This window comes from Cyphomyrmex costatus, unplaced genomic scaffold (assembly GCF_001594065.2).
Source record: "Cyphomyrmex costatus isolate MS0001 unplaced genomic scaffold, Ccosl1.0 scaffold23, whole genome shotgun sequence".
Lineage (NCBI taxonomy): Eukaryota > Metazoa > Arthropoda > Insecta > Hymenoptera > Formicidae > Cyphomyrmex > Cyphomyrmex costatus.
This window is the reverse complement of record NW_017276368.1, coordinates 2609133-2630974: the sequence shown is the minus strand read 5'-3', so window position 1 is coordinate 2630974 and position 21842 is coordinate 2609133. Positions and strand designations below refer to the sequence as shown.

At 31.8% G+C, this 21842-nt stretch overlaps 5 protein-coding genes across 6 annotated transcripts in view; 3 read left to right on the top strand and 2 right to left on the bottom strand.

Annotated features, from left to right (window-relative positions):
• PGAP3 (Per1-like protein PGAP3) overlaps positions 1-3233 on the bottom strand; it is an 8388-nt gene extending 5155 nt beyond the window's left edge. The window contains exons 1-7 of the mRNA XM_018540095.1: positions 3035-3233; positions 2008-2150; positions 1705-1857; positions 1074-1198; positions 728-861; positions 435-639; positions 53-199 (exon numbers count right to left, since the gene is read on the bottom strand). Coding sequence (XP_018395597.1) covers positions 121-199; positions 435-639; positions 728-861; positions 1074-1198; positions 1705-1857; positions 2008-2150; positions 3035-3161 — 966 coding nt within the window. The 5' untranslated portion in view covers positions 3162-3233 and the 3' untranslated portion in view covers positions 53-120. The remainder of the gene's footprint in view (positions 1-52; positions 200-434; positions 640-727; positions 862-1073; positions 1199-1704; positions 1858-2007; positions 2151-3034) is intronic.
• Positions 3234-3312: 79 nt separating this feature from the next.
• On the top strand, positions 3313-10754 carry LOC108774016 (differentially expressed in FDCP 6 homolog). The gene is made up of 9 exons (XM_018540020.1): positions 3313-3787; positions 3931-4050; positions 5882-6085; positions 6160-6275; positions 6366-6489; positions 9182-9523; positions 9620-9821; positions 9921-10076; positions 10298-10754. Exons 1-9 carry the CDS (start codon positions 3689-3691, stop codon positions 10546-10548), a joined length of 1614 nt encoding a protein of 537 aa, XP_018395522.1. The 5' UTR covers positions 3313-3688; the 3' UTR covers positions 10549-10754.
• A 417-nt stretch (positions 10755-11171) lies between these two features.
• LOC108774046 (coiled-coil domain-containing protein 65) lies at positions 11172-13231 on the top strand. The gene is made up of 6 exons (XM_018540053.1): positions 11172-11533; positions 11607-11859; positions 11937-12160; positions 12243-12635; positions 12814-12951; positions 13026-13231. Exons 1-6 carry the CDS (start codon positions 11393-11395, stop codon positions 13218-13220), a joined length of 1344 nt encoding a protein of 447 aa, XP_018395555.1. The 5' UTR covers positions 11172-11392; the 3' UTR covers positions 13221-13231.
• Positions 13232-13448: 217 nt separating this feature from the next.
• Positions 13449-17483, bottom strand: thoc5 (THO complex subunit 5). The gene is made up of 11 exons (XM_018540005.1): positions 17330-17483; positions 16650-16787; positions 16358-16572; positions 16196-16271; positions 15778-15963; positions 15537-15669; positions 15196-15435; positions 14956-15058; positions 14613-14817; positions 14109-14406; positions 13449-13766 (listed from the first exon to the last, which is right to left on the bottom strand). Exons 1-11 carry the CDS (start codon positions 17423-17425, stop codon positions 13450-13452), a joined length of 2007 nt encoding a protein of 668 aa, XP_018395507.1. The 5' UTR covers positions 17426-17483; the 3' UTR covers position 13449.
• A 258-nt stretch (positions 17484-17741) lies between these two features.
• On the top strand, positions 17742-21342 carry LOC108774028 (INO80 complex subunit B). Of its 2 annotated transcripts, XM_018540032.1 has the most exons (7): positions 18610-18745; positions 18864-18955; positions 19633-19798; positions 20105-20288; positions 20529-20762; positions 20862-21034; positions 21111-21342. In XM_018540032.1, the coding sequence occupies exons 2-7, from the start codon at positions 18910-18912 to the stop codon at positions 21241-21243; spliced, it is 936 nt and encodes a 311-aa protein (XP_018395534.1). In that variant the 5' UTR covers positions 18610-18745; positions 18864-18909; the 3' UTR covers positions 21244-21342. The 2 variants fall into 2 exon arrangements, with proteins under 2 accessions (XP_018395535.1, XP_018395534.1); XM_018540033.1 differs by lacking the exons at positions 18610-18745; positions 18864-18955 and adding an exon at positions 17742-17895.
• Positions 21343-21842: the final 500 nt, after the last annotated feature.

Genomic DNA, 21842 nt, shown 5'->3' with positions numbered 1-21842 from the left:
TTAGATCTATATTTTTTTAATTAAAAGTCATATTAATATTTTTTTATCTTACCCTAAACGTATTTAAGGAGGTAGGTCTATGTAGACTAGCATTATGTATTATGAATATAATGAAAAAGATTACTGCCTATGGCGATCGACATCTAGAAATGATTTGTTACAATACTTTTCCAGATAACAGCAATCTGTGATCACAAACCTGTATGAAATTAAAAGCATAATTATTTAATTGTATTTATACACGTGTAATCGCAGCTCTTTTAAACTCAATTATTATATAATAAAAGATTGTACAATAAAAGTTCAATAAAAGATTTATACAAACTACTTTATATCATGTATATAAATGTAATTCAGATAATAACGAAAATACATATATATTCATATTTTACATATGTAATTATTTATTTACATGAATGCATATGTATAATTACCTATATAATAATACTGTTAAAGGAACAGTACTAGCATGCCACAAGGAATGAGCATCAAATATCCAAAAAATAGGAGGAAAATCTGCCAACTCGAGTAGAGTCACAAAAGTAGTTAATATATTGAACCAAGCGATTAAGTACAAATAAGGCAACTTAATGCGGTTAAAGTACCACCACAGCATTGTTATCACGACAGTCGCGAATCCTGGAATTGTAAACGATTCAATTTTTCATAATGTCGTTTTGTTATCTTCTTATAAATACAATATGCACAATTGTGATATGAAATTTACCTATCGCTACATTAAGCATCATATTATAACCATAATTAATTCTGCCTGACCATAAATGCGACAAATGTGTACACAAAATGCTCACATATCCACAGGTTATTATAACAAGTGCTTTAGTCCTCTTGTTGATTATCCTAAAAATAATTATTACGTTTATTAGATTTAATATAAAATAATGAAGATTAATAAATTATTCGCACACACGCATGCGCGCGCGTGTGTATTAATAGACCATGTCTTTTAATTCTAATACTATTAAATATATATTAATTTAATGATTATTTTATATATTTTTAAATAAATATATAAGTACGTAAATTATATCTAGAAAGCTTATTGCACATACCTTAAAAGCATGCAATATAACAGTGTAAGTACCATACTAAACGCACAAGAATAATCCATAGCTTCTGTAAAGGGCCAGTCCCGCGAATGAAATACGGTTGACCAAAACCATCCGTTTAAACATATCTACAATAAAATTACACTTTGCAAATTACAACTCAAAGATCATACAAAAATTAATGTGTGAGACAAAAGAAAAATGTTTAACGATAAATAACATTCTTAAACAATAGCCAATTTACTTGAAAACATCACAAGAAAAATGTAAAAAATCCATATAATTTTGTACTTGTAAATTTATTTACCGGAATGAAGTAACTCTTTTCTTAATAAAAAAAATTATAAGAAATAGATAATCTTTAAGTTTTAAATAATTGAAGAGTTTTCCAGAAAATTAAATTTTAAAGATTACTATAATATAGATATTATATTTGACATGTATTTAGAATTCATTACAACACATAATGTGTTCAAAATAGAATTTACAATGAATAATGTTTATCAACTAGGTTAAAAAGAATTTTGAAATTCCAAAAGATGAAAAATGTATATGTAAACAATTGTTTGCTATGTTTAAACACTTGTGTGTGTGTGTGTGTGTGTGTGTGTATATATATATATACTGAACTTACAATATTGAAATACGTCCAAGCATAGAACATAGGATTAGTTTTGTCTATCCTTCCTTTAAATTTTCGATACATTATCCAATGTGTGTACAAATTTAGTATAGAGAATAAAACTGAAGCAGGCTCTTGACATCCAAACAAGCGAATGAATGGCCACTGCAGAAACAAGAATAATCATCATTATTTATATAAAATAGATTATCATAAATGTTATATGAACAAATGAAAATATTATGTAGAGACATTATTTTTTTTTCAGTAATTAAATATTTTCATATAAAGATTACGGTTACATATTTAGCTTACTTTTCCATGAAACTGTGGTATGTTCAAACCATGAGATATAAAGTAATCAACGGTTCTCCATATACAAATATAACTACAATCTTCTTTGCAAGACCAGTATAGTAAGCTCAAGAATAAAGAAGGTTGTTCCTTAAAATCTATTTCTACAACATGCATTGTATAAAATATTTTAAATTGTTAAATATTAAACCTTCAAAAACAGAAATCTTTTTTACAAATAAAACAGCATCCAAAAAGAAACTATACATGTACTAACAAATTGTAGAAAAGTATTTTTGACCCTATAATAAATAGATATGATACACTTGAGAATAGAAAACAGATTATATTATTTTACATATACATATAAAATGATAAATGTAAGCACATATATATGTATAATATTATGTATATGATATATACTGAAATATTATGTATACTAGCTGAAACACACAGTACATGGAGTATCTTGACTGATCAGTATCATACCTAATATTCATTGGATTCGAGATATGTATTCTGAGCAAAAGAGACTGAAGGAGAAGAGAAAATAAGGATAATGAATTACATCAAAGATTTACGTTTATTATAATTCTAGATAACCATGACAATCATTTTATAAATATATTACTAGTAATGTGTAAAGATAATAAAAGAAACTTTGTTATACCCTCACATAAGTATCTAAGTATTATATTTGCATATACAAATGTTGTCTTTAACGTCATTTTAATTTGTTAATATTTTATATAAGTATATGTATACTCTGTATAAATATATATAATTAAATAGTATATAATCTAAGAGCATAGTTTTCTAATACTTAATCTTTTTTAATCGTAATGGATTCGAACCGATTCAAGGTTTGAGCACAAGGTCGATTAACGACGTCACCACTCTACTTTAATTTCTGATTGGACGGGGTCATGGTACTTTCGGGTTAATCGATCTCGAGTCCAAATCTACTGAACGAAATTATCGAAAACGCTGTATCAAGGAAATAGGTATAAAGAATTCAGGAGAAAAAAATCGCCAGCCCAATTATTACCATTTCTGCAGTTGTTATTGCGACACCGTGCTAGACATTGGTTGTATACCTGCGATTTGTCACCTAACGAACCAACTGTATTTCCAACGAAACAAACTTGTAAAATCAACAAAAGGACCCATTTCATTTTTGGCTTATCGATCTCAACGAATTAGTGTCCCTAGGGACACTAGTACCGAGCAACTGTCGAGTCAAGGCCGAACCACGCCGAACAATGGTCGACTGATTGAGAATATTAGGTCTGTTCTTTTCTCAAGGAAAAGAGAAAAGGAAAAAAGATGAACTGGTGCAAAAGTTCAGCCAAAAAGAACAGGCCTATTGAGACTGTTGAGACTCAAGAGTGGCAGGCTGGCAGAGCTGATGATATGACAGGACTTGATGAGGTTTGATATGGATTGATATCTTAGGAAGCGCAAAGAGCGTGACGGGGAAGAGAGAGCGAAAAAGATACGCGCCATTCGTGGCTACTCAGACGAGAGATAAATATGTGCTTTCAAATATCGGGCAGGAGTAATAAACAGACGCGATAGATCACGAAAAACGAACACAAGAATACAGAGGAATACTCAAGTAGAAAAACGGAAGTGGACACCTGTTGCTGCCGGCTTTGTTAATCATTAGTCGTCGTTAATCGTTACTCGTTAGACGATTGCCATGGCATATTTACTCAAAAACCTTACCAATAGTATTTGGCATGCATTTCACGCTCTTCAGGTCGATGCTACCAACACGGTCGCTAAATCCAAATTAAAGGTGAAACTTTGAATAATTAAATGTCTCATAAAATCAAGAAAATTAGTTTGGACAGCTCGACAATATAATTCGTGCAATCGTCTATAATTTCTTTTTTTCTTGTTTCTTCGACATTTTTTCATTTCAGTATTTTATTTTGACAGGTGTTGACAGCTAACATTGGTACCTTGATGGATTTGTATGGTGTAGAAAAAGGCCTAGAGCATTACCGAAGTACGCAAAGTTTAACGTTTGATCAATACATCTATTATTTACAGAAGGAAGTAAGATCTTTTTTAAAATGCATGTATATTGAGCTATATGGTGTATATATATATATATACACACACGTATATATACATACACTACTCAAAAAAATTAAAAGATTACTTGTTCCATCCTGCAAAAATAAGCAAACTTCAAGAGAGAATAACTTTGTCAAAAATCATTGTATCAAGATTTTTTAAAAAGCATTTTAAAGCTTGAAATCTTTACTTTTCAGACCTGTACTTAAAAAATCGTATTATTTCATAAAGTTACACAAACATAAATGAAGATGCATCAGATCTGAAAACTTTTTACGAAATTTGCAAAGTTCTATAGAACCAAGTAAGAATGGTGTACAAATGCGGTTTACAGCTTTCAAAAGAGTGAATTTTTACTTTTAATTTGAGTTTTTGTTGACCTTTGTACGATTTTTTTTTCACGGAGTTATTCAACATGAAGTAAAAATGACCCTTTTTGCTAATATTAAATGACTCTAATTTTGTTGAGAAACTACAGGCAAATTTCAAGATAAAATAGCTTCATCAAAAATCATTGTATCAAGATGTTTAAAAAAGAATTTTATAGCTAAAAATTTCTACTTTTCAGACCGATATTTTGAAAAACGGTCTTACTGATATTTCGTCAAGTTATACAACATAAATAAAAATGCGTCAAATCTAAAATTTTTTTACTAAGTTTGAAAAGTTCCACCGCACGAACTAAAAATTGTGCACAAATGCGGTTTACAGCTTTCATAAGAGTGAATCTTTACCTTTAATTTGCTTTTTTATTGACCTCTGTACGATTTTTTGTTCATTGAGTTATTTAACGTTAAAATAAAAATGATTTTTATTTTAACGTTGAATAACTCGATGAGAAAAAAACGTACAAAGGTCGATAAAAAAGCAAATTAAAGGTAAAGATTCACTCTTTCGAAAGTTTTAAACCATATTTGTGTACAATTTTTACTTGGCTCCGTGGAACTTTGCAAATTTCATAAAAAATTTTTGGTTTGATGCACTTTTATTTATGTTTTGTAACTTCATGAAATATCAAAAAGACTGTTTTTTGAAGTACTGGTCTGAAAAGTAGAGATTTCGAGCTTTAGAATGTTTTCTTAATCATCTCGATACGATGATTTTTGACAAAGTTATCTTATCTTAAAATTTGTCCATTTTTACAGGGTGGAACAAGTGATCCTTTAATTTTTTTGAGTAGTGTATTGACAAAATGAAGCAAATGCCATTTCTCTTAATTATTTAAAGAAATGATAGAATTTTATATAGAGATGTATACATATGAATGTTTTTGAAATTTTATGATGTTTTTAAGAAATATGTAAAGACTTCTGCTTTATTTTCAAAATGTATATCTCTAAACATATCTCTCTTTAAAATTACGATTTTTATTGGACCGTCGAAATTCTAAGACAATAAGGAAATATTATCGGCCAAATGACGGTCAAGCAGGATTTTGGTTGCTAAATTAATGTGTGAATTTTTATTTACCACGTATGTAGTTCCTCCAATCGCGTGCCGAAAATTCTTCAGACTTACAACGCAACTCTAAACAACTACCGTAGCAATATCACAAAGTTAAATTGACAAACAATCTAACAATTTATGATGCTTATAGCATCTTATTGGATCTTTAATAAATATTAATTTAGCAACCAAAATCCTGCTTGACCGTCATTTGGCCGATAATATCTCTCTTTCTCTCCCTCCCCCATCCCCATTAAAGATTTATCTCAAATATCTTTTATTTCTACCTTTACTCATTCAAGAGCATTTGCTTCATTTTTGCTCATCCAGCTTGATGCAATCTGTACAGTAATTATCACTTCAGGTATTCTCTTCTGTAACTGATGCAACCTCTGTACAAATACTGAAGACGTTGGAAGAAGGAGTAGATGAGATTTGCTGGTTGGTTTGTAAAAAGATCTATCTAGAGAGATCTCATTCAGTTTTTGACGATCACAGTGTTTACCAATTGTTCAGAATTTACTGTCTGCTGGCCGAGACAGATTCAGATGCAACAGATTCTTATCTGGTTATTGATTGCTTATAATAAATTATATAAATAAGTATCTTTTGCAATGTTCAATAACGCTTTTGATGACGCAGGTGATAATGCATGGCGACGAGGTAGCGCGAATCGCTTCCCATCTAGTAATGTCCTTGGGTCTACAATGGGACGCGGCAGATTTCTCGGCTCTATCAGCAGCTATTGGGACATTTAGGTAACTTGTTGTTTTTAACTTGTCATACTGGTCGCAATGATAAAAATATAAAAAACACAATTTCTTTATAAAAAAAAATGTATTGGAAAGGTTTTCCACATTTCTGGCAGTTTTGGAATCCAAATATAGTGGTGGTAATACTTTGGACATTATGGCGTTATCAGAGGCGATTGATGATCTCTACCAGATTTACATAGATAATGTGGTGAAAAAGGTAAATCAATGTTTTGCTCAATTTTGCTAATAAATTTAAAAAAATTTGATTCAGATTGATCAGCCTTCCTCTAAACGCATGCTATCTGTAATGCAGTATGTTCTGAGTTACGTATGAAGCGCATGATGCCTCATTTGTCTCTGTTGGTCACACCAAACAATAAAGAAAGATTAAATGATACATCACGCGCTTCATACGTAATTCTGGACGCACTTCATGTTACGAACGTATCGCATTGTTCGTTTTGTCTCTCGGAAGTTGCTCGGAGTCGTTCCGAACGAACCCAGCGTACTTGGGTGCGATCTATTTCATGCTCTAAATACCTCGAAACATTCTTTGATTGATCAATTCGTCAAATTCTTTCTTCTGATTGATTTGCAACGAAGCATTTGCAGCATTAAATGGATCACATCCAAATACGCTGAGTTGGTTCAGAGCGACTCCCGACTCGTTCAAGCAGCTCCCGAAAGACAAAACAAACAATACGTATGTTTATACAATTGTAAAGCCCGTAGAGTCAGATTACTGATTTTATAGACCAACCTGACATGACTGCCAACCATAATGAACGAATCGCAATGACTGACTGATTATGATTGGTTTATTATGAATCGAAAATCAAAATCGGTTTGGTCTGCAAACTGGGTAATCTAATATTGACTTAAGAGGCAACGTGTGCATTACAATGAAATATATGTATATGTGTGCGTACATGTAATGTCATGTGTAATAATATGTCTGTTCTGACTGAACTTTTGCATCAATTCATTTTTCTTTTTTTTCTCTCTAGAAGAGAAAAGGAAAACAGATGAAAGAACTGATGCAAAAGTTTAGCCAAAAAGAACAGTTGCGGGATTCTCTAAACGTTTTATCGATGATTGTCGCTATCATTAACTAGCGACAGCCAATGGCAGGACAATCCTAAAAGAAAGCGCGGCTCTCATTGGCTGTCGCTAGTTAACGATAACAACAATTATCGAAAAAACGTTTAGAGAATCCCGCAACAGGCCTAATGTGCAATACACACCAACGACATATATATATATATATATATATACACATGTATAGACCAAGCATTCTGTTTGTAGCTTGAAGCCGGAAGTTGGCAGTTTAACTGGACCCATCCTTTATATGCAAAATAATTAGAGGAATCACGTTATCTAAAAAAAATTACATAATTCCATTTAAAAAATTAAAGGTGACCTTCACGTAACCTTCAGAGGACTATCCAAGGTCAAATCGATGGCACCATCTTATGTCCCCCTTCGAGTCAAACAACTTATGTCTGAAACATTTTTTCGATAAACGCCTTCTTTCTGAGATAATCGCGTGGAAGTTTTAAAATGGGACACCCTGTGTATGTGTGTGTGTGTGTGTGTATATATATATGCTGCAAAATAATTAGAGGAATCACGTTATCTAAAAAAAATTACATAATTCCATTTAAAAAATTGAAGGTGACCTTCAGAGGACGATCCTAGGTCAAATCGATGGCACTATCTTATGTCCTCCTTCGAATCAAACAACTTTTGTCTGAAACATTTTTTCGATAAACGCCTTCTTTCTGAAATAATCGCGTAGAAGTTTTAAAATGGGATACCTTATATATGTATGAGAAAGATGTTCTTGGCAGCATGGTGGAAGAAGGCACCACGCTGGGCAGCACTAGTCGCAGAAAGTAAACGAACAGTATAAGAAAGTTAGTTGAAAAGAAAACATCGCGAGATATAATATAGGTCAACCTAAACTGTCAATTTTCGGCTTCAAGCGCACGCGCGTAAGTGTAAAAAAAATATATATAAAAAATGTAATAATATATTACAAAGGGCATGTAAGAATATTAAAGAATATTAAAAAATATATGATTAAATTTTGTGTGATTAAATTAATGATTAATTGATTTATCGGACTATGGTTGACAAAAAAGTTATATTTTTATATGTTTACTAAGGAGACTGAAGAGGACTTTGTAAAGTTGAAACGTTTCTCGTTATAATTGATAGAATATTTAATAAATTGATAGAATATTTAATAAATTTTGTCATTTTTTATTTTGCTTGTTTTAATACCGTAATTTGACATCATTATTATTTTGTTGTTTTTATGACATAACAAGCGTTATTTATGTAATTATTTATTTATTTGTTTATATTGTTTTAAATTAATTTTAGTCTATTTCAAATTAAATATATAATAATACAATCAAATAATGACTACGTGTTTCGGCTTTATATTTAAATCCTCTTCAGTTATAAAATTATAATGCAGTAAATTTTAACTTCAAAGTTATGTGTTTGAAAGAGAGTTGATGATTTTTCAGACTAGATGAATGTTTAATTAGAGACACGGAAATTGCTCGTCAAGCGATTGGTTGACGAATGCGAAAATTTTTCGTTGTTCTCAGATTCCAAAAATTGAAAAATCATGTTAATGATGTAATATTTATCAGTAGTTAAATATATAAATTATGATTTGAAGTCAAAAAAAGTAAAAGATTAATATTACAGTATATGTGTGCATAACGTCCGATGTATAAAATTGAGATAAAATAACAAGTATATAATATTGAAACAAGTAAAAGGTATACAATTATCATAATCATTGACTGATAATTAAAAACGTTTAACTGTCACGACGAACATAACTGTATTGACATAATAATATATATATTTTTTGTTTACAAATATCGCAGGGCTATTTGATGAAGAAAGGTTTCCTGCTGCCAACATTGCGATATTTTTGGTTTGTATTACGTCCCGGTGAATTGACATATTACAAAGATCCCCAACAAAAAGAGCCATCCGGATTAATACTACTGAACGTTAATTGTTGGGCCGATACTGTGACAAACAGTGGAAAGCCCGATAGAAGATTCGTGCTTAGCACCCCTGAACATAGATGCATAGAGCTAATGGCAGAGGATCACAAAGGTAGACTCCAATGGCTCGCGGCATTACAAACAGCCATTCAGCATTCGAGCGAGAAGATCGGCTATCAGAGAAGTTTGGCCAATCAACGAAGATCCTTGCGACAAGTAAATACAAATTAATTAAAGAAGAAAAAATATGTACAAGTTTTAGTTAATATTTTAGTTAATACTTATTCAATAACTTGTATTGTTATTTGTTAGGCTGTTAAACAGGAAAAAGAAGAGACCAAGTTGGAACTTCAACACGAGAGGCAAGCTAGAATCGCCGCTGAAATACAAGCTAGGAAATTAGAAACTCTGTCGAAGGAAGAAGGTGCTAAAGTTCAACAACTTGAAGATGTTAAACAAAAATTAGAGTTGCTGCTACAAGAAGAAAAACAGGCTCTACGTGATGAGGAAATAGGTAAAAAAGGCTATATCTAATTTTTATTGTACTAATTTTTGTAAGATTGCATAATTTAGATATGCCTTGTATATCTAAATTACTGTATATATATTACAGTACGAAGTTTACAAGCGAGAGTACTACGCGAAGAATGGGAAAAGAGAGAGCAATTAGAAAGACTGCAGCTGGAGCAGCAGGAATTGCTAGAGATGGAGAAGATGAAAAGAGTGGAATTTGAACAGATGCAGAAAAAAAACGAGCAGCAGTTGCAAGGTACATAAAATCTATAAAAAGTATGTGGAAAAAAACAATATCTGATTTAAATCTTATTAGTTATATTAATATATTTGATTCTTTCCAAAATTTAGACAACTATGTATTTCTTTCTTTAACTTTCACTTTATATTCTTGATGTTATTGTTATTTTTATTCTTCAATTTCTATCTTATTTGGAAATTTCTACTTTTGCATTATTCTTTTATATCAACTTTTAGATGCTGAATTACGACTTCAGCATCTAGAAGCGGAAAGAGAACATTTGGATACCGAGTTGCGAGCGGCACACGAAAAGATGAAACGTGCCGAAGAGGCTCAATTTTTATTGGAAGCACAAATCGTGACACGTCCCTTGAGAGGAAATGAGAGAATTCGACGTACTCAAAGCTTTATACCGACAACAAAAGAACGACCGTTGTCCATAGAGAAAATCGATAGCAGATCTATGACAATGCAGAAGAATATATGACATCAATAACTAAAAGATCAATATCTTTATCGTCTGAATTGCATTTAAGTCTTCCACCAAATAGAGTGACACCAAGAATCTATAGAATCTATTATACTGTTGCAGAGCAACTACTATATCATATTTTCATAAATATGAGAAAATTCCATGCGAGCTCCGAATTCAATAGTTCCTTATTCTTGATGCCTTGCTTATTCGTAATCTTAGCCAAAAAGTATTTAACATTGTATTAACAAATTTTTATACGCAAATTCCATTCCTTATTATATTTGAAAATAATGTGATTTTTATCTTGTAGAAGACAAGATACAATGTCCACATGACGCGTATATAAATATCGTATAAATATATTTTTTATCGTATAAATATATATTTAGCGAGTGTATTATCGTAAAATAAGAAAATATTTAATAGAAATTTATACTTAATTGTTGAAATATATATATGTAGAATTGTAAAATATGTCTAATAGAGGTGTCGAAATATTTTTGTAAAACTTATAAATTATAAAAAATTCTATAATATTTTATTCGAGTCAAATTGTATTAAACTGAAATCAAAGAGATGCGATTTTTATAGTATTTCTCACACACACACAAAACAGACAGAGGAGGGAGAGGGAGGGAGAAGGAAGAGGGGAGGGGGGGGAGAGAGAGAGAGAGATATATGTCTAAAACTAAGTTGAATTGTATTATTGATCAAACACTCCACATGGCCGACCTTAATAATTTGCAATGTTGAGATTTCATACCAGTTTATACTCCTAATGAACAAATTTGTATTTCGTTAAGAATAAATGATTTGAATAATTTACAACTGTATAAAATCTGTTATTTACTGAAAAATGCCGAAAAAAAAGAAAGGAAAGGGAAGCAAGTTGGCTCGCATGAGCGACGAAGAACGCGCTCGCTATCTACAGCACCGAGCCGAATTGGAACTAGAAGCTAAACGACGTAAACAACAGTTGATTGCAGTTTTTACTAAGGTAAATATCCAAATCCAGTACAAAATGGAAATATAATGTAATACAAATTTTTTAAATTTATTTTTAAATGTAGAATAAGCTGAAACGTGAAGAGGCATTCGCACGATTAAACACTGCCAAGATCAATGAACAATGGCGATTTATTCTGCGCCGAATAAAATGTAAAGAACTTCACGAAGATATGGAATATCTTTGGAATAATTTCGATCGTCTGATAAAAACGAAAAATCTCATGATACAGCGTTTACATAGTGAGTTAGAAGCAGCCGATGTCGATCATCGAAGACTGCAAGGGGCCCACATTAAAATGATGGACTTGATAATTGGTAGCTTATTTTATATCATTATGTAAATGTAAATCCATATTAAAGTTTACAATTATTAATTATTAATGATTACATAGGAAGATACAAACAAAAGCGTATTAGACTGCATGAATCCTTCGTACGCGAACGTAATCATATAATTTCGGACGAGACGAACGAATTAAATAGGATACGAAAGAATTTAGATCAGTACTGCAGTCAACTGCAAAACATAAATTTTGGACAAGATAAGAGGATAGAAAATATATTGACGCAAACAAAAATTCAAAATGCCGTTTATATATCTAGCATTGCGTACTTGGTATGGATACTTTCCATTTTTGTGATTCATATGACAGATGTTTGAGATGTTATTTTAATTCTCTCGATCGGAAATATTTCAGAAGGATGATTCCTTGTCGCGCTTGATGCATTACGTTTCCAATGAGGTCGAGAAATTGTGGCGACAACTTAACAAAATGATAATTGAATATGAGAAAGATACGGGAGATAAAAGAAAACAGTACGAATACTTGAAAGAACAGGATGACGCTCATCGTGCAGATGTGGCACAATATCCAAAACTGCAAGCACAATTACAAAGAGTAATCAAGAACCTGAAACAGGACATGCATGCATTATCGCAGAAGCGGGAGCAAAGTATAGCGGAACTGAACAATCAGATTGTACACATAAGGAAGAGAATCGAAAGTTCAAGAGAGATATTTTCCGTAAATCAAGTACTGGACACTACTCAGCTGAAGAAATTGACTATTATCAGCACTAACGTTCGAAAAGTAAAAATATTAAATTATGAAACTTTTATTCAAACTATCCAACTAAAAAATGGAAATATTTAAAAATATTTATGAGATTACAATTTAGACTCTCTCTCTCTCTCCCCCCCCCCCCCCTCCCTCCTTCATCTCCTCCCTCTCTGACTATGTGACAAATAGGTCATTCTTTGATCTACAGGAATTGCAGAGGATTTCAGAAAAAGGCTTGGCAGGACTCTCATTGCTGAGAATATGCTCAAATTTGGAACCGTTCTCACTGACTGTTCAAAAATATACTTTACGCGATACGGGCTCTAGAAGAGCTTTTACGAGTTGCGTAAGTACTGTAAGAGTACAAAACAATTGTGAAATAGTTTGTATCTTCAGTTTTTAAATAACAAGTACTTACAGATGTCAGAACCGTTTGATAAATTGGACAAATTCTGGGAACAGTTCAATTACATTAAATCCGACAATATCTTCATGAAAAAGGAGTGTGATAAACTGTCTTTCGAGAACAAGCTATTGAGAAATATGTTGCGCACGTACCTCTTAACCATTTCTAAAGCTCCAGTTGCACGACCACTCACATCTGTTTCTGTATAAATGTACTTTCAAATGTGTCGATAAGCGAAAAGTAATTTAAAATGCATCAAATTAAAAGCTTTTGCTGAAATCTTTTAAGATCTCTCGAAATTAAATGTAATATATCTAGGAAAGTTAAAAATCTAATTTTAAAAAACAATCTCACATCTTTTATCAATATTAATAACACATTAATAAAGTAAATTGAAAAAAGAACATACACGCGTAGAATGATATTCATATGATTTATTTAACGATGAGTGAATATACCTCCGCCCAATGATAAATATTTATATGGCCGAGCGCGAGTCCGCCCTCTTACAGGATAGAAGAATATTTTTTCCTTCGGTGCCATACTCTCAGTTTCTAGATAGATGTCGAAACATGCTCTCAGTCGTTGTATTTGCGCGGTCAATGTTGGGGACTTGGTCCACATCACATTGACTTCCCTTTCAATATCTCTAATAATATCGGCAGACACTGACACTGTCGGACTTATACTTATGCTAAATACTGGTGCTATCTTTGGATAATCTGGCTTGATAGCAATCCTGGCCACGAGCTCGCCTAACAAATGAATCAAATTTAAAAGTGTGGAAGCAATCATTTATTGGCGATGCAAAGATAAGAAGGAGGGGATCAGTTTTCATCACTTTCCAAAAAATGAGTTTGTCATCTTTCGGAAAGTGATAAAAACTGATCCCCTCTTTATAATTATGGCATTGTGCCACAGAACGGTATGTAGTATTTCTTTTCGATTTTACTTAATTATTTTCCATTATAGCACGTATAAGTTTAGCCAATGTGTCTAACTAGCGAAACTTCTACCGACTGCCACTAGGAGCGCCGCAGAGAAATCTTTGCATCGCCAATTAGTATAGGTAATTTATTATATAATAATAATCATACTACTGCCACGACGAAGTACAGCTTCATAAAAGATGTCTACGGACAACACTAATCCCCGTTGATAAAATTCCGGTGAAGCAACATAATTTGAGTAATTTTTCCAGGTCATAGTCGTGAATCGATGCAACGACGTTGAGATCTTTTGCGGCACGGGATCTGTCGTGCTGATAAATATTGGCAGATTGCCGGACTCTAGTTGTCGTATTTCTATACATAGATCCAGCCTCGCTTTTACGCGCCGTTTAATTTCTTTTAACACACTCTCCACACAGTCTTGTGGCAATTCTTGATTCGTCAGCTACAAATAAAAACGACATAAAATTGAATTTTAATTAGAATATGTTACTTTAATTACGCATCTACACCGTGAAAGAGATTTATATAAATAATTACAATTTTTATTATTACAGTAAACCAGTGAAGCAACCATTTTCTTTCAATTAATCAAATTAACCATCACATCAACGATTTTTCATATTTATGTCACCTTAAAAATATGTGTACCTTTTGTTGTTCGTTCATGTCACACGAGACAAAATGTAGACCAGCCATTCTTTGTGCCCATCTGTACGGAATGCCTAGTCCCAAAGATGAAAACGATCCCAAATTATGCCGCAACAGCTGATACTGATTGGCAGGATTCGGACTCTCCAACCCTAAATCCCGTGGATACAATTCGCGAAGAATCGACTCGGATACTAGCATGTCTCTATTAATTAAGCATGTGACTTGAAAAGATTAATTCAAACTTGTCGAATCGAAGGAAGCAAAAGAAGAATATTGTCATGCCTTGTACACACAAAATTTGAATAAATTAATATTAAGATAATAAGACAGTTATACATACCCAGCACTAATACCTCCTGAGTCTTCCGTTTCAAGTTTTGACTCTACCGTAACGACTTTTAAATATATCATGTAAAAAAAGTGAAGAGTCAGCCTCGTCTCATCTAAAAATTTAATTTAGATTTTTAAATCAATAATTTTTATTTTCTAATATTTGTTAACTTTCAGTTTAACTTGAATACTTTTTAAACATTTTTTTTTAGTTTTTATAAGATAAAAGATTTTTTTATTCAAAACTCACTTTTTAATGTGATAAGTATTTTTACATGTAACGGATGTCGCTGTAATAGTCTAGACCGCTTTTCTTCTTGCCTCGCTTCCCGGGATAACCTGTGATGTCTTTTCTTGTGCACGGGTGTTTCTTCCACGATACTTTCCAACTGATTCTCAGGATCCGAATCAGACTCTTGCAAACCGTCATGATTGTTTGCGCGTTTTGCTTCGTCCTCGTCACCTTCCACCGTAACTTGCAATGTATTATCTACAAAATGTTTCACAAGAATCTATATACGTATAAGATATCTGTAAGAAATTTTATTTCATAAAACAAATTTATATATCGAATCTTTATAGGAATTATACCATAAGCATCTCTATAAGCAGATGCTTTCGCATACAACACGTAAAGCGGTGATGCAAGCAACGATGCTTTTTGATGCTCCTGGCGAATTTTATCCAATGGCAATCCAAGACTTTCTTGTAACGGTTTGCTTGCCTGAAAATACAAAAAGGAAAATTAAATTTGTTAATTGTGTAAGAACATAATTAATAAAAACGCGACATTTTGTATACTTTCTGAACTAATAGGTTAAATTAACATTACTTCCAATATAGAACGCAATTGCGGTACAAGATTGTCCAAACGAGTCAGTTTTGTTTCAATATTAGACGCAACTGCCTTTTTACTCTCTGTCAATTCATCGCACAATGCCGCCAATTGCTTTCGTTGCGTCAGTTCCCATTCTAAACGAGCTAGTCTCAGTTGATGAGAATTATTTTTCGTTATTTCCTAAAATACATCTTTATGTTGTATATGTACATATATTGTAGAGAAGAAAGAATTAAGTTTTATATATACTTAAATTATATTGGCTGTAGGCCCGTTCTGTTATACGCTTATAACACTTGTAAGCATCATTTATTCTTGCTTAATATTTGATAAACAATAAAAATAAATTGATGCCTATAATATGTAAGCGTAAAAATGAAACGCGCCCTATGTAAAACTTATGTATACATACAGATCGTGAAATATTTTCTGGAGCTTCTTTATAAAATTCTTCTTCTGAAACAAGCTCAATTAGTTCATCTTTAGATCTAGAACAAAAAATAAAGTTATTCATTTTTGTTTAAAGTGATAGTAAATAATTAAAAAGTTCTTTTGCGAAATAAAAAAAATTTACTTAAATTGAAGACATTTGATAACTTCTTTCTTCAAATGCATCACTTCGTACAATAGATTCTGTAAATGCAAGTGTCTACTATCAACGCTACTCTTTGCAGCCACTAGAGAGTCTCGTGCAGATTTTGTACGAAACTTTTCCATACGATTTAGTTTCTTGAGTTCTATAAAAGCTAGCGATGTTTGAATTTGCAGCTCACGAATATCATCTTTTACCTAAAGTATTTGTTTTAATAAGTTTCAAGCAAATTTAACAATAAAAAAATAATAACAACATAGAATCTGTTACAAACGTTTGAGTCACCACTGGACTTTAATTTTGCTATTTTATTCATTGCTGCTCGAATATCGTTGCAAGTTGCCAGAAAACATTCGGAATCATCCTCGGACAATCTCTCAACGGCTTCTTTCTCTTCGTAATTAATTATTATCTGACAATGAGATATGAGAAACATAAGTTAATGAGACAGCAGCAGGGTTACGTTCAGGAATTACGCCTAGGTAACTCTAGACTGTAGTTTAGGTTACGTATATTATATCAAAACTGCACCTAAGAGTTATCTGAGCATAATTCCTGAACGCATCCCAGAAGTGAAAAAATCCATCATTCTTCAGAAAACAAGCTGACGTTACTTGTTGTCATTTCGACGTTAAAAAGAGGATAAGTAACGTCAACTTGTTTGCTGGATGCACACGCAAACCATATATTTCATTTAGTTTAATTTAATCGTAATTTCATGCATTTAACTTTTAGCCTAAGTTGTTGGTAAATATATATATATTCGGCTGATGCTTTTCGAGTGGAAAAGTAAAAGTTTGAATGATATAAATAATCGTTTGGTATTGCGAAATTTTAAAGTGATGTTTTTTTTTAAGTTTATTTTCGTCAGAAATTTGAAGCGAACGAATGTATCACAGTATTACATGTTAAATATCGCTGTAACTTTTTGAACAAAGTCTTGGACTTTTATACCTTATACATATCTCCGTCTTTCATTGAGGTTCCACTATTTGCATTCACAGATTTTCTTCTTTTTTTTACACTATCCGATTCATTCTCTTTACCCATTTTTCACGTCAATAAATAAAATTCAGTAAAATTAACTCCTACCATGCATGTAATGCCACAGTAGTATGGAAACTCTCCTGATTTTACGTTGGCAAAAATGGAGTGCACATGCGCGAAATGGGTAAGTAACGCCATCTAAACTTCTATCTCACTTCTTATCCGTTCTCTCTATCACTCTCTGTCAGGATCATTTAGATGCTTCCGTTTAGAAATCTTGTGATGTTTATGTGCTTAAAAAGCTCAAATTTGAAGGAAATTAGTATATAATTGCCGTTTGTTTGAGTTAGAAACTCTAGTTTGTGACTGGAAAGTCTGTGGAAATAAAATAGTGCAAGAGTGAAAAAAGTGAAAAAGTGAAAAAGATTAAACGTGGAACGATATCTCTCTTATAAGAGAATAGTTAACTTATACAACTGTTGTATAAGTTATCTATCCTCTTGGAAGCACTTTTGATCTTAGCTTTATTCCAGGTATTGCTGTGAAATAAGTGAAAAAATTTTGTTTTCTAAATTATTGTTGTATTAAGTTTAAAATTTCTTTCATCTCATTTTTAGTTGATTATTTTTATTTTAGATGCATAAAAATTATTATTAGATACTTTTTATAATTATAATCATTATAAATAGTAATTGTTTTCTTAAACGTAATCTGTATAACAGTAAATTTTACCTTTTTATTGTTTATATTAAAATATTTTAATCTTCGGAACATAATGCTTGTGTTTTTCTGCTGAATTGCTTACGTTTTAGCTTAAAATCTGCGTTAATTCTGTGTGGTACAATTTTAATAATTTTCAAAAACGCAAGCAATCTACAGGAAAACAATAAGCATCGTGTGCCGATCTTTAATTAAAATATTTTTACAGTATCTATATATTTATACAATATTTATGTAATTTTATATATTCTTATTTTTGTTTTCCTCTTTTTATTGCAATGCAATTACAAATCTATTTTTTTTAGTTTTTTTATATTTAAATTAATTTGTTGTAACATACAAATGAGCTAGAGCAACTAGATAGAAAGAGAGAAAGAGGAAACTATATAAAAGAGCAAGTGAGATACAAGTTTGGCATTGGCATTTTACCCATTTCGCGCATGCGCACTCCATTTTTGCCAACACTGACATCAAATCAAAAGTGCCGACAGAGTTTCCATACTGTATATATTGTGGTTAAAGATTTCCTAACCTGAATAGTCGTCAACTTTAACGCTTAATATCTCGGTTTGTGAAGCAGAGCGACGCTTATTTCTGTCAGATTCTTTCGTTTCGTGCAAAAACGCGTCGAATAAACCTAATTTCATCGATTTTTGAGCTGAGGTAGCTATTCTGTATAATTATTTTTTAATTATTACTTTAGTATTATATTTATGAGAGTACATAATAATACATTTCCTAATTTTCTAAATCAGAGTGAACAATTTATTCTTTCGCACAGTTTTAATCTTGTCTAACGGTTAAATCGGTTCGCTGTCTTTGATCTAATGGGTAAGCCGAGAGATGTAAGTACGGAAGAGGAGATAAATTTAGGTAATTTTATATTCGATGTATTTACATCAATTTTGTATGTGTGTATAATAATGTTGTATTACATATTAGTGTATAACATAATAATTTATACAAATATAAGAATCTTTTTACGACCGTAAACAATAATAAGAAGAAAGGAAGCAACGAAGCAAAGCCATTAACGGTCAAAGCTAGATCACAATGCTTATTATAATGTGTGAATTTATATACCGCGTATGTAATTCACTCAATCGCGTGCCGAAAATTTTTTCAGACTTACAACGCAACCCTAAACGATTACCGCGGTGATATCACTTTAGTTAAATTGACAAGCAATCTAACAATTTTAGATGCTTATAGCATCTTATTGGATCTTAATAATATGTTGAAAGACATATATTAAAGCTTTAACGATGTAATATTAAAGCAATGATAAATCTATCTGTGAAAAATAAGATTGTCAATTTAACTAAAGTGATATTACCGCGGTAGTCGTTTAGGGTTGCGTTGTAAATCTGAAAAAATTGTTGGCATGCGATTGAGTGAACTACATACGCGGTATATAAATTCACACATTATAATAAGTACAATTGTGATCTAGCTTTGACAGTTAATGGCTTTGCTTTGTTGCTTCCTTTCTTCTTATTATTGTATAATAATTTATGTTGAAATTCTTAATGTTAATCGAATTTGATTAGATACGAATGATGTCTCACCGCAGAAAAGACACAAGAAACATAAACATAAAAAGCACAAGAAAAAAAAACTCATGCACGATGACTGTGATGCCTTTGTAGAAATCTCAACCGACGCTGATCAGAAGAAAAGCTTTCGAATAAAAATGAAAAAAGAAGATGAACGGAAGTATGTGTATTATATAATGTTTATTTTCATATATCTGCTTTTTATGCATTATATTGCAAACAGTTAAAGGAATTAATACAAAATTACACTCTTCAGCTAATATCTCTTTAAGAGTTTCAGTTTCAGAATAAATTATAAAAATATCAAATTTAGATAAGTAATGGCCTTTATCAATGTCTTTTGTTAGGAAAAGATTTTCATTAATTTGTTTGTAGCAATACATCATGTTTAATTTCAAAAATTAATTTCTGTAAATTAGATATACACATAATATGCACAATTACATTAATTTTTATTATTTTCCAGTTTGGATAAACGTGAAAAAATATTAAAAACATGTGGTTTAAACGCAGCTGCAATAAGTACTGCACCTTCTCCAAAAGCAACCGCAAAAAAAAAAATTCTAAAAGGTAACAAAGGTAAAGACAGTGGAACTAGCAGCGAAGAAGAAAGGTGGTTAGATGCTATTGAATCTGGTAAACTGGAAGAGGTATTTTTTTTTTGTTTATAGTGGTAATGCAAAAACATACTGTGACACTTACTATTCTTGTATTTTTATGACCATGCTCAATGATAACTCTAATAAGATAATTCTAATAAGAAATAGAAAGAAAATCTAATAAGAAATAGAGAGAGAGAGAGAGAGAGTGAGTGAGTGAGTGAGTGAGTGAGTGAGTGAGTGAGTGAGTGAGTGAGTGAGTGAGTAAGTGAGACATTTGTTTTATTTTAGGTTGATGACGAATTGAAAAAAATTAAGCCAAAAGATCCCAAGTTAATGACAGCACGACAGAGAGCAATGTTTGAAAGAAAGACTGATACAGAACCAAATCCAGGTGTCGAACAACTCATGTCGTTACCTACTGGTTACAAAGAAAAAGTCATGACTGCCGAAGCTATTCAGAAGGCTGCTCTAAAGTCTCTAAAACGGAAACAACTTGCTGATGAAAAGAGAGAAAAGGATAAGGTAGCGAATAACAGAAAGTTTTCTCTGATGACAAACAACATTATGTTTAATAATAGGTTAACTGTATGAAATAAAAATATTTTTGAATTACTTTTATAGAAAAAGACAATGGAAAGATTGCTTAAGAAGCAAGAATCTAAAGCATCCAAAGTTATCAGTAAGGGAAGATTATCTAAACGACAAGTACCATTAGTGACGTATCGCTTAACGTTTGAAGGAAGTTCTATATCTTTACCTCCTGGTGAAAATTTTCCACTTTCTTCCACCAAAGAGTATGACAGAATTATTACTATTATTATTTTCTATCCTGACATGCAACATTTGTATATCCTTGATTCAATATTTTAGGAGAAGTCCGCCAAAACAAATCCTTTGCGGGGTAAAACAATGTAAAAATCCCAAAAGATATTCGTGTTCGAAAACGGGAATACCATTGTGTAGTTTACAATGTTATAAAGCCAATCTTCTTTTAACTAGGTAAACACAAACATTTCCAGAAATTCTAAAATTTAGTCTAGTTGTGTACACACACACACACACACACACACACACACACACACACACACACACACACACTTGTATATGAAGAGATATACACATACCTGTATGTACTTTACTTAAAATAACTAATATAAGTTATGAAAGTATTAATTAAACATAGCGTATACATGTATTATAAAAGTCTATATATGTGAATGCTTATAAAAAATAAACCTATTTATCTGTTTTTAACTATCAACTTGTTTTATTTTTGTAAAAAAAAGAAATAGAAAAGAATATAATCTCTGTCCCCTGTCTGTAATACCAAAGTACCAAAAGTACTAACGGTACTAAAGATATTTATTAAGTAAATGATATAAATGTTATAAAACTATTTATACAAACGTTATACGTATGTATAACGAATGCATCTGTGAAAAAAGAAGTAAGACGCGGAATTTTCTCCGAATTGTACTACTTTGTAGCATAGAGTGCAAGTCTTGCTTTCACCCACTTCTCCAAGTAGGAAGCCGTTCGCGCAGCGTTCACTCGCCGAGTCGGTCGTCGACTTAGATTGATGCAGGATCGCTCAAACTTATG

What these genes read in the sequence shown, in the direction of transcription:
- LOC108774016 (XM_018540020.1), top strand. Translation starts at nt 3,689, where the DNA reads ATGGCATATTTACTCAAAAACCTTACCAATAGTATTTGGCATGCATTT. An exon ending in TCGCTAAATCCAAATTAAAG is followed by an intron (nt 3,788 to 3,930) that starts GTGAAACTTTGA and finishes TTATTTTGACAG; the next exon opens with GTGTTGACAGCTAACATTGG. An exon ending in TCTACGTGATGAGGAAATAG is followed by an intron (nt 9,822 to 9,920) that starts GTAAAAAAGGCT and finishes TATATATTACAG; the next exon opens with TACGAAGTTTACAAGCGAGA.
- LOC108774046 (XM_018540053.1), top strand. Translation starts at nt 11,393, where the DNA reads ATGCCGAAAAAAAAGAAAGGAAAGGGAAGCAAGTTGGCTCGCATGAGC. An exon ending in AATGATGGACTTGATAATTG is followed by an intron (nt 11,860 to 11,936) that starts GTAGCTTATTTT and finishes ATGATTACATAG; the next exon opens with GAAGATACAAACAAAAGCGT. An exon ending in TCAGCACTAACGTTCGAAAA is followed by an intron (nt 12,636 to 12,813) that starts GTAAAAATATTA and finishes TTTGATCTACAG; the next exon opens with GAATTGCAGAGGATTTCAGA.
- thoc5 (XM_018540005.1), bottom strand. Translation starts at nt 17,425, where the DNA reads ATGGGTAAAGAGAATGAATCGGATAGTGTAAAAAAAAGAAGAAAATCT. An exon ending in AATACTTATCACATTAAAAA is followed by an intron (nt 15,059 to 15,195) that starts GTGAGTTTTGAA and finishes TTAAATTTTTAG; the next exon opens with ATGAGACGAGGCTGACTCTT. An exon ending in TCAGGAGGTATTAGTGCTGG is followed by an intron (nt 14,818 to 14,955) that starts GTATGTATAACT and finishes CTTAATTAATAG; the next exon opens with AGACATGCTAGTATCCGAGT.
- LOC108774028 (XM_018540032.1), top strand. Translation starts at nt 18,910, where the DNA reads ATGGGTAAGCCGAGAGATGTAAGTACGGAAGAGGAGATAAATTTAG. An exon ending in AAAAAAGAAGATGAACGGAA is followed by an intron (nt 19,799 to 20,104) that starts GTATGTGTATTA and finishes ATTATTTTCCAG; the next exon opens with TTTGGATAAACGTGAAAAAA. An exon ending in AAAAGAGAGAAAAGGATAAG is followed by an intron (nt 20,763 to 20,861) that starts GTAGCGAATAAC and finishes TTACTTTTATAG; the next exon opens with AAAAAGACAATGGAAAGATT.